We start from the raw sequence: 12,773 nt of genomic DNA, 5'->3' as shown, positions 1-12,773 counted from the left end.
GGCGATTACGTAAGTGGAATTTCACAAAAAAGTATTTGTGATAAATATCGCATGAAAAAATGGACCGTATCAAGACTATGTTCCAAATATCGTTCTACGGGGAAGTTGGCAGCAGATAACAAAGGTGGAAGACCGCGTTCCACCACTTCTAGAGAGGATTCTATGATCGTCAGATCCGTCAAGAAGGATCCCTGGATATCATCAGTCGAGATAAAAAATCAGAGCTGCCTGTATCGGACCGAACAATCAGACGACGTGCTGTTGAAGCCAGATGGTTTTCTTGACGCCCTGCAAAGATAGCGCTGATTTCACTAAAAATCAGAAGAAAAGACTCCTGTTTGCTACATCTCATATTGACTGGAATGTACAGAAATGGCGAACTGTCCTGTTCAGTGCTGAATCGAAGTTCAACATCATTGGGAGTGATGGCATTTGCCGTGTACGTCGACCGGCCGGAAAATGCCTTGATTTACGTTACTGCCATAAGACCGCGAAGCATGGTGGAGACAATGTAATGGTCTGGGGTGTTTTTCTGCTAACGGTCTAGGTCCAATACATCGAAAGAATGGAATAGTGGATCGTTTCATGTATAAAATATCCTGAAAGATGTTATGTTACCTCATTCTGAATGGAATATGCCAATAAAACGGGTTTTTCAGCAAGACAACGATCCGAAACACACTGCAAAAGTAGTCAATCAGTGGTTTTAAGACAACCACCTATCGGTGATGGATTGGCCGCCTCATTTTTCAGATCTCAACCCTATCGAGAACCTGTGGGAGATCGTCAACCGCAGAATTAATCGTGAAGGTGTTCGTAATAAGGATCAACTGTTTGAACAAATCCAAAAGGCCTGGGCAGCGATTCCACAAAGTTTCATTGATCACCTGATCGAATCTATGCCTCGAAGATGCAAGGCTGTGATCGACAACAAAGGATTCGCCACGAAATATTGATAGCAAAATACAGCTTGGTCAACATTTTGTCGAGTTGCACTTTTGTTTTGTCCAGAAGGAAATCAACTTTTTTTAATACTTTTGATTAATTTATTAATTTTCGTGTACAAATAATGAACTTTGTGATGAATAAAACTTGAAGAACTTTGTCTCTAAACAGTTACATAGTTATTTCTCTAAATTGAAAAAATGCAGCACTTTTTTCTAAAGAAACTAAATTAGCATTATTTGGTTGCACTCGTTTTGTCCGATACTGTATATATATATATATATATATATATATATATATATATGTATATATATATATATATATATATATATATAGTAAGAAAAGAAATAGTTGAGATATATTCATTTGCCAAGTTTATCAGTGTATATCTCTAAGATCAACACCAGATTCAGTTAGAATTGCACTTGTCACTTTCTGCAAAATATTTAGTAAAACATTACTTAATATAGCCATTAGGATAATGTTCCCAGTAAACGTATCGAAATTTTTGCTGTTATTGTACTGTTAGATTGAGATGGTTCTTTTTGGTAATAGGTATTAAGTTTGGCACTAGGTCCTTGGTTCAAAATCAGAATTATAAGATGAATCAGAACTCGTATAAGAATTGAGTTCAATTTCATAGTTAGATTCCATTGATTGCATTTTCTTAGTTTGATTTTTATTCCTGTTACTCTCGGCTGCCTGCAAGCATAAAATAGTTTTAATTTAGACTGAATTAGTTAATAATAATTATAGTTAATAATATTTCAAAAGTTGTAGTTGTAAAGTTTTACATTTTTACTGAACTTCTTATCTTCTGCCCCAAGAATGAACTTTCTTTCACCATCCTGATCTTCCAAAAACATCAATTCCTCAAGCTTATCTTTCTCGGATCTTCTTTTGTCAGTTTTTATTGAGTTTTTCAAATCTGATATGCCAACCCAAAAGACAGTCCGGTTTTACACATCTTTTAAAAATTTTTTATGAACTGAACATGTAACTAAATCTTTTTGGTGGTTTTTTGGTAGATTGCAGGTAAGCTTGATGTTGTAAAATATTCCTATTCCTTTTGGAAGTTGAATCTCTAGATACAAATAGTTATTAATTTTTATTGAGATAATTTATATTAAACTTCTTTATTTCTCTCATTCTCTCTCACCTCTCTCTTGCTATATATGCATACGTGTATATATATATATATATATATATATATATATATATATATATATATATATATATATATAATATATATATATATATATATATAATGCGGTAGTGGTGTAGTGGTAAAGCACTCGCTTTAAAAGCGAGAGGTTCCGAGTTTGATCTCCACCACATCCCTGGTAGTACCGCGCTCAACTTGTTTCTCCGCACAGCGGCCTCGTTCGTCAAGGTTCGTGTTTCGTAGTTATAGAGTTGAGAGAGGGTTATAACCACTATTAAGTAGCGTCCTCATCTGTAGTGGCCTTCTCGGCCTTGAGGAGATGAATAACAAAAAAAATATATGTATATATATATATATATTTATATATATATATATTTATGCAAATGCTGTTTTAACGCAAGATGGAATAAACTCCCAGATCCCAAAACTGCCAACAATCACAAGAGGTAAAAAAGAATGGGCTTTCATCACCCAAGAAGAATACTATTACCTTATTGAAGGTTTTTGCGCCAGAGTTTTGGAATGTTCTGGTAAAAATTGTGGAATAACTCACTACTGATCAGTAACTTTGTTTTAACGATTTTGTGAAAAATTTTAATTAAAGTAAAAATATTGACTTATGGTTATTTAAAAAAGGACACTAGGGGGTCAAAAATTAATTGTACACCCTGTATATATATATATATATATATATATATATATATATATATATATATATATATATATATTTATATATATATATATATATATTTTTTCATGTATATCATCGCCCTGATACATATATATATGTATATCATCGCCCTGATATACATATATATATATATATATATATATATATATATAAATATATATATATATATATATATATATATATATAAATATATATATATATATATATATATATATATATATATATATATATGTATATATATATGTATATATATATATATGTATATATATATATATATGTATATCAGGGGCGGATCTAGGATTTTATATAGGTATAGCTAAATTTTGTAAAATTATGTCATAATCACAACTATTTAATAAGTTGGTTAATCTACGTCAAAAAGACATCCGATAATTAAGTCATGTAGACGCTGCCAGACTGTTTTTTTATATGAGCGTCTTAAATTGAAGGGTTGAACAGCTTCTGCAGCGTTAACCTAGTTTAGTTTTTACTTTTTGTACACAATTATTATTTATTTTTAATGGATTCTAGTAAAATAACTAATGGTAAAGTATAAAATTTACCTTGGCTATTCTTATTGTAAGTTAGACATACAATGTCTAACTTACTTAACGAAGTGCACCAACTAGAAGGTAAGCCATAGGATTTTGCACTCCATATGTAAGTTGTAATACTGCCTAAGGTTAGCTCTCCATTTCTAGATAGGAATGGAAGATATCCAGAAATTCATAAGTAAATTTATTTGAAAGTAGATTTGCCAATATTTCCTGTTGAAATCTTATAAAATTAAAAATATCATTATTAAGATGGTCCAGTAGAGGTAAAGTGATAGAAAGTTCAAAATAATCAGGTGATGAGTGATTATCATGATTGATTTTCTTTCCACATTTTCTAGGGTTTAGTTCTTTTACATTTAAAGACATAGCTAATTCAAAAGCAATATTAAACCAGTTATAGTGATATAAATCAGTACCAAGTTTAATTTCTTGAAGCATATTTTTTTAATTTTCAATTTCAAGACTCTGAAATTTGAGATCTGTCATATTGTTTATCTTGGAGTCTAATTGTAATCTAAAAAATTCAATCAATCAAATTTTTGTTAAAACTAAAAATACATTGAAAGAAAATTTAGGTATCAACTGTGAAAAGTTTTGCTAAAAAAAAACAACCTAGACTTTTGTGTTTTTGATTTACATCAATTAGCTTTGCTTGACCAACAGAAAGATAATTATTTAAACTTGCCCATAATTTTTGACTAAGAACATGTTTAAATAATTAAGGACAACAAAACTAAAAAAAATCTTCTTGAGTGTTATAGTTACTTTCTGTATATCTAATTACAAAAGACATCTGTTTAACATTGGCACTATCAGATGTTTTAATGGCTAAAACTGAAAAGTATTTGCTTTTGTTGATTTCAGAAATAAGAATCTCCTTGAAAGCTTTACTACAACACTCTATTAGTTGATTTTGTGTGGTTTCAGAAATGTATGTGGCATTTTTAGGGGCTGATATTAAATGATCTTATAAGATAGTGTCACCTGCATAAGTTCCAAAATTAAGTAGTTCGAAAAATAGTGATATAAATCAGTACCAAATTTAATTTCTTGAAGCATTTTTTTTTTTGAGGACTCTCTTATATTATAGAAGAGTCTCCTGTATTGTATTATAGCTGATTCTACTGACAATAGAATCAACTTTTAAGATCTTCTTTAATTAAAGCTGCAATTTGAAGATTAAATTTTTTTTTAAGAAATAAAAGTCTAATATTTTAATTGTTTACATTTATAGTAAATGTAAACAATTGTTTACATTTAGATTTTACACGGCAAAAAATAAACTTATTATAACTATAAACTTATTTTTACTTTGAAAATCAGAATTCTATATATAATTTTTTATTTTATTGATAATTCTAAGGTGTAGCCTAAGCCACATTGGCTATACCCTAGATCCGCAACTATATATATATCAACCCTTAGAATTAGGTTTGGCATACGACAATGCTGACCTAACTGCTGACCTAAAAGTATATATATATATATATATATATATATATATATATATATATATATATATATCAACTCTCGAAATTAGGAAAAATGAGGTCATGCATTTTCCTTACATAACAGAATTTACCTGAAATTGCAGATTTAGCTGCTTTAATAATAAATAATTTATGTTTTTTTATTAGCTCTTATCTTACATTGCACCACTTATATATAATATATGTAGTATAATGTTATGATATTTTAGGTAATATACTTATATATTTCAGATAATATAAATAACATTATTTCTAAGATATATAGTATAATCACATCGCCTCTTATCAAACTTGTTAAATTGTAGATATAACAATAATAAATATTCTTTTATTCGGTACAAATATTAAACATACATAAAATTAGTAACATTTATCTGATTTTTATTTATTATTTGATATTTATTTTTAAACCTTGCACTGAAACTAAAGAAAAATGTTTGAAATTAATTTTGATGAAAGTTGTATAAGTAATGCCGCACTATGCGTCACGCTGATAGAAAAAAAGGAAATAGCCTTATAGCTAGAGAACTGTTTAACATTTTGAAGTAATTTTTTTAACAAAGCATCAATTATGAGGTATTGTTTGTTTATATATATATATTTATAAAAAGAGTCCAGTCTTTTTTAAATCTGGTTTCATACCGGTTTTTTAGGCGGTTTATCTGACTTATTCGATTTTTGATTAAAAAAGATATAAAACCAATAGTTTTTGATATTTAAAACTCTAAAAAATATTTAAAAGTCTGATATATCAGTTGATCTTTTTTAGGGGTTACAGGCATTTTTTGTCTCCTACTTATATTTTCATGTTAAATAAAAAAGAAAATAACATAATATTTTATTATAAATAAAAGTAAAATAAATAATCCAGAAGTTCCATTTCCTTCAATTGCAGAATAAAGGTTCTGATGCTAAAATAGGTTTTTAACAATATGCGGCTATGAAAATAGTTGTTTTTTAAAACTTGCTTATCAATTACAGCTGCATATTTTAATGATACTTAGAAATAGGACTTTAGACAGATTTTTATGGAAAACAAAAACATGGCAAAGCTGAGTCAATTTGAGGTCAATTGATGCAATTTTTTCTTAAACATAAAAGTTTGGGGTTCTTATGTTTCAACTTTTCTGACAATTAGTTTTTTTTTTTTTTTTGCAAGCATAAAAAAAACATACTGTGTTGATTATGTGAAAAGACCTCAGAAATATCAGATTGGCTACCACCAGCACCTAAAATGTATCAAATAAATAACTAAATGATGTCATAAATAAATAATTAGCTGTATCCCTTGTATTTTCATCCAAAGAAGTTAAACATGCATGACCTACTCGTGCAGTTTTGTTGGCTTTGTTCCTGGCTTCAATGGCACTCTCAGACAAAGAACCTATTGGATATTTAAAATATTTAATAAAAGAAGCACCATGAACTACCATTCTATGCACAGACTGTGACATTGGAATGGCTTTTAAAAACTGATCATTAGAAATGAGACCAAACAGACGTTCAGATTTCTGCTTGAAAATTTTTACATCTGTTCTTGTGGTTGTATTGTTCATATCAATGAGCAGGTCCCTTGAGAAATTCTTCCAGTCACAGATAGATTATTAAAGAATTTTTGTGCAGCATTGCCAGTATTGGATGTACCACTTCCCTTCCTGACAAAAAATACCCTTATTTTTATTTGTATTTTGAATAAGTGCTGGAATTTTTTTTTTGTTTTCAATAAATTCTTGACTGTTTTTTTGCAAGAATTTTGCTTTCTTGTTTCACTGCTGGAAGTTTGCAAGCTGTATTGAAGACCCACTCCATGCTGTATATCTTTAAATGAAGACTGCAAATTCCAAGTTTCAATATATTCTTGTCTACAATTTTATCTTTATTCCAAATAGTTTCCAAATTAAGCTCCTTAGGACTTGCTTGACATACATGACAGCGCTGAGATGCTAAATTTTTTTTAGACATTTTTGATACCGCAGCATAAAGTGTTTTACCATCATTCATTGTGATATAAATAGTTGACAAACTTGAATTTATAACAAAAGTATTGTCATGAAGTGTAAACTTAATATTCTCTAAAGACAAAATTTCATTTTGTAAATGTTCAAACTTCTCTTGAATAAAACCAAATATAAGATGATGGGTTGCATCTGGACTATTTGGATTACAATTTTTCCATATTATCTTTTTTCCACTTCGAATCTCCAACAGTACAAACACTATACTATACACAGTGGAATCATCCACACCTCTCTTCATAGTTGCTGCATTATAAAACTCAGATTGGTCACTCTGACCATCACTTCCCGCAAATGACATATATGCTATCATGTTCCTCCTGTGCTAAAACTTTAATAGCATTATCTTCATCCTCCGAAAGATACTCAAACACTCTAGAAACTGAATGTTTGATCATATTAAAGAGACTACATTTTACTTCAGTTTCTGAATATTCCACCTGCTCTGGATATGTCAATTTTTTGTATTCTTTTAACTTGGTTAAACCTGGAGGAACAAGATGATGATATTGTGTAACAATTTTCCTAAACTCAGCCCATGTTCTGTCTGTTAGTCTCAAACTGCAAAAAATATGCAATGATAAATTTGGACCATATAAAGTAGACCTAGGTGCATCTAATCCCTCCACCTAGGTAGAGGGATTAGATGCAAACCTTTTTATAGCATGTTGAAGTTCTTCCATTTCTTTTCCCTGAAGATTATCAGTTCTTTTACATTTCATCCTACTCATGAGTTCTAAAAAAGATTTTCTAGGTTTTGGTGCACAAAGTACAGTAAATAACCCTGCTTCAGGTGTTCCCATTGTTACAGTATTTCTCCTAAAACATCTATAAAATGTGTGTACATATATATATATATATACACACAATATATATATATATACACGCACAATATATATATTTATATATATACATACACACACATGCACATACACACACACGCATATACATATATATATATATATATAAATATATATATATATACACACACAATATATATATATATATATATATTTATATATACATATATATATATTTATATATATACATACACATACACGCATATATACATACATTATATGTACCTGTTTAATTTCAGTCCAAGAGCTTCAAGTATTAATTGGCCCTCCTTCATTTTTTGTTTACCCTGCTTGATGAGCTGGTTACCCTGCTGAATCAGCTTTTCACCCTTTTTTAAAATAGGCTGTCCTTCCTCATATTTCCTTTTCTGTTGCTCAGGGTCTAGATATATATATATATATATATATATATATATATATATATATATATATATATATATATATATATATATATATATTATATATATATATATTAGGGTTATTACTTTTTTACTTTTTTTTAAAAAAAAACAATTCCTGTGTCATAAATTGATGAACTTTTGTTAGAAAACATTAAAAACATGTTCCATTCCTCTAGGTAGTAAAAAAAGATCAAACCCGCAATTAAAATTATGAATCGTCTTTTATTTTATCTTGTTACTGCTACTAATAATATGTGTGGCTTTGCTAAAACTTGTATAGATTAGAAGTGTTTAGAACCTTAGAACATTTTGGAAAATTCCAGAATATTTTAGATGACTTTAGAACATTCTGAAACAATTTAGAACATTCTGGAACAATTAAGAATATTCTAGAACATTTTAGAATATTTTAGCACAATTTAGAACATTCTGAAACAATTTAGAATATTTTAGAACAATCTAGGCTGTGTATATATAGCTGCTTATCTAATTTTATAGTTATTACAGAAGCAACACATGGCAACATACAAGCCTAGCTATAGTAGCATTCAGAAGAACAAGGGTCTGGACCAATAATCTGGTAAAATTTGAAGACTCTCATGAAAGAAGAAGAATGGTTCCTTTCGAAGAATATTCACTGGAAGAAAAGTACAGAATGCCTCTCCAAAAGCAAATTATCGAACACTACCATTTCCTTGGACCAGAAATCAAAGGAAAAAAGGAGCGAATAGTGGAAATTTCCAAAGAAGTCACCGAATTGTGGAAGAATAAACTAAGTTCTTATGCATCTGATTAAGTTATACGAGTAAAGCTTGATAAAATACTGAAATGTTATGATGAATGTGTCAAGTGGGAAGCTATGAACCCCTTGATGAAATTTTTGATATTACTAAAGTGGATGGAGCATGGTTAACTTCTGAGGACAAGCGATTGTACCATCTCCAAGTGGAAAGCAAAGGAACAGTGGGATACTCTATTAGCCAAGTGGCCAGTAAAGAAACGATCCATCCCTCTAAAAGACAAAAACTTTCTAATAGGTCATCCAACTCATCATCTTACTATCCTAGTTTTAGTGATTCTGACTCTGAGGCTGGCGACAGTGAATATGAAAACGATGAAGAAGATGATGAGACTACTCCTACACCAAGCAGAAAAAGTCATAAAAGCAAAACTCCAGTCAACTTGGTGACCTACACAAGATTATCAACAAACAAAGCTGCTAATATATGCAAGCAATTAGCTTGTGAAGGCATTGACATCCCAACTCCATCGCAATCAGCTATTTACGAGTCAACAATCAAAGAGGCAATCAAGCTGAAAAAAAGAAATGATTGAAAAGTTGCATATGGAAAGTTAGTACACTTTGATGACAAGCACATCAACAGAATTGATTATCAAGTGGTTGTCCTTAAAAATGAAAGAAGAGAAATCAAATTGTCCTGGTAGATGGCAGGGGAAAAGCTATTGCTCAAGGAATTTCTAAACCTACCTATGGAATTCAATACAGATGATTGTTGCAGATACCACCAGGGTTAACACTGGAAAAAAGAATTTTGTTGTTGTAATATTGCAACAAATGTTCGTAGAGAAATGCATCAACAAACCTCAGTTTATCAGTTGTCAACACCATGTATTAGAATATGATAGAATCCTCCGTTTGGTGATGGATGAAGAACTTGGAAGTAAAACACAATCACCGAACATCGAATATCCATTTGTATCTCAACTGTTGAAGAAGTATGAACAACTAAAAACACAGTTTGATATCGGAATAGAAGTAATTCTCGAAACACCAGGCTGGAGAGATGATATGAAATTTTTATTTCATCTCACTCAAATGTTCTGATTTTATGATGAAAAGGGACATTTTCGATTGATCAGGTTTCAGAAATTACCCAACATCAGCAATGCAAGGTGGAATTCCAGAGCTATACTAGCGATCCTGGCCTTCATTTTAATTCCTTCAACAAGGACAGTTCTGCAGAGAATTTGTCAATTTATATCGTATAGCTGGGCAGACCATTGGTTCTGAATCCATACAAAAAGGTTTTAAGCTCTTTAAAAAATCACTGGAAGCGATCCATACTACAGATCCCCAGAAGTAATCATTGAGCGGATTGCACAATCAAAGTAATGATAGAAATGTATTTGTCATGCAAAAATAAAGACAAATTGCACCTTCTATTCCTTCTAAGCAACAAGCAAGAGCAAGGTCAATGGCCTGAGTCATTGTTGGATTGAAAATTTATTGTATTACATGACTATGATATTCTAAATACATTTGAATACATAGTAGTACTTATTTCAAAATTGATTTTTCAACGGCAGGGTGAACTTTTTTCAAAAGATATGCAAATAATAGTTCATTTCGTGCTTTTTAGGTAAAAGTTCATCAAACTACAATGCAGGAGCGTGGGGTCAAAAAAAAGTCATAACCCTAATATATATATATATATGTATGTGTTAAAAGTTGACGAAGAGTGAATGTAGCCATTTTGATAATTTATAAAAACATCCCAAGGTAAAACTGTATGTTATTGAACTACGGAATTTTAATTTACTTCACATAATTTAGTCGGTTTTTGAATAAAACTCACAGTGAATAATTATTTTAAAGCATGAGGTCACAGAGATTTCCTGAATATTTTTGCATGGTAGTAAAGTCAATTGGCAGTAGCTTTATTTTGTTCAAAAAAACGAGGTGACCTCTGTTACCACATGCTCAAATTAATCAATGTTTAAGAAATCAAAAAAATGTTATGCAAAAACCTTTTTTTTTCTATTTCTAGTTTTACATTCAATTAATTAATGATTATTTTAGTTTCGCATAAAAATAATATAGAAATTTAGCACTTATCATATACTTTGAAAGGATTTTAACAAAGATGCAAGTTTTTTAAAACCTTGAAAAGACCCTTAAAATATCAAAAGTTTAAAAAAACTAAAAACAAGTTTTTTTTATAGAGAGAGAATTAAAAACTGAATGCATAAAACTTAAAAAGTTTAAATATGAAAAATCACTAAAAAATATGTACGAAATCCTATTTCTGCTAAGCAATGCATAGTGCGCCGCACCCAAATTTTAGCTGATTTAAAATGTAGGTTATACTTTTTTAGGGTAGAAATAAAAACCATGCCATTTTAATCAAAAGTTCAAAATATATTCTTCTATGCTCTAGATAAAAAATGTTTGCCTTGATCTTAAGACTTACTAGCTTACATCCCTGTGGTACATTGCTTACTATGTTTATCCATGATGATACATTTTCTCCAAATGCAACTTTTTTCTTTTCTATTAGTTAAAAAAGAATTTATCTGCTTCAGTAACATAGATGCGATGCCATGTGCTTCAAGTTTTAGTGCTAATCTTCTGTGCAACGCTTTATAAAAAGTTTTCGTGAAATCAGTATAAAGGTTATAAATTGATTTACCATTTGCAAATCCTGTTGTTATTCTATCTATATATAATTGGTATCTAAACTAATTCACAAACAAAATAATTTAGGAATCAAAAATAAGACATTATAGCCTTTCTCTCTCTCCTTCTATTAAATACATACATACATACATACATACATACATACATACATACATACATACATACATACATACATACATACATACATACATACATACATACACACACATACATAAATACACATACATACATACATACATACATACATACATACATACATACATACATACATACATACATACATACATACATACATACATACATACATACATACATACATACATACATGTACATAAAAAAGTTTAAGCTTACCTGTCTAAATTTTTTATTATCTAGTGTTTTTTTTTGGCTTGTTGTTTTTTGGAAATCAGGACAGGGTTCTTTCAAAATTATTGATGTTCTTCGAATAAACTTACCTTCTATAAAAATAGCATCAGCAGAATTTTTTATAATATTTTAAGGAGTTATATTTCCTGTCTGTTTTTTTTTTTATAGTTTTGCATGTCTGCAGTGTGCAGTTAATATAATAATGTCAATTTGAATAGGAGTAAGTTGGCACATGTGACCAACAAGCCGTGCGATTATTAGGCATTGTTCTAATTTGCAATATTTTTAAAAAAAGATTATTTTAATTTATATAGTTTTTTGTCAATGAGTTATTCTAATGGGTGTAATATTAGTAACTTTTAGAAACATTGACTCTAATGGGTGCAATGTGAGTAACTTTTAAAAACATTTGTTTTAATGAGTGTAATATTAGTAACTTTTAGAAAAATTTTGTTTTAATTCTTGCTTGTCATATAATTTTTATTTTCGTATTTCATTTTTAGATGGAAACTTAGGACGAGTTTCATTAATAAATACAAACTTTGAAGAAGATTCTGAAGGCATTAAAAATGCTTTTAAGAGATTCTTAAGTTCTGTTTTATCGCACGTAAACGACAGCAGAGACCAAGAAGAACTTAGTATTATTGAATAACTTATATTTATTGCATCAATAATAACATTCTTATTTGTATAAAATAATTGAATAAAGAAAGAAATCTAGGTCACCTGGATCCTTCCATAACTTTTATTGTAGTCTATGTTTATTACATAAAACTATTTGCGTTATTGCATACAATATTTTAATAAAAAGAGACTGCAGGTAAAACAAAACACTTTTGAAAAT

The 12,773-nt window shown here is 29.6% G+C and overlaps 1 protein-coding gene across 2 annotated transcripts in view; it reads left to right on the top strand.

The window, feature by feature from the left end:
- LOC100198192 (intraflagellar transport protein 22 homolog) overlaps positions 1-12,671 on the top strand; it is a 27,841-nt gene extending 15,170 nt beyond the window's left edge. For both annotated transcript variants that reach the window (XM_065807614.1, XM_065807613.1), the window contains one exon: positions 12,433-12,671. In XM_065807614.1, the coding sequence (XP_065663686.1) occupies positions 12,433-12,581 (149 nt within the window). In that variant the 3' untranslated portion in view covers positions 12,582-12,671. The remainder of the gene's footprint in view (positions 1-12,432) is intronic.
- Positions 12,672-12,773: the final 102 nt, after the last annotated feature.

The sequence above is a fragment of the Hydra vulgaris genome, chromosome 10 (assembly GCF_038396675.1).
Source record: "Hydra vulgaris chromosome 10, alternate assembly HydraT2T_AEP".
Classification (NCBI taxonomy): domain Eukaryota; kingdom Metazoa; phylum Cnidaria; class Hydrozoa; order Anthoathecata; family Hydridae; genus Hydra; species Hydra vulgaris.
This window is presented reverse-complemented; position numbering and strand designations above follow the sequence as displayed.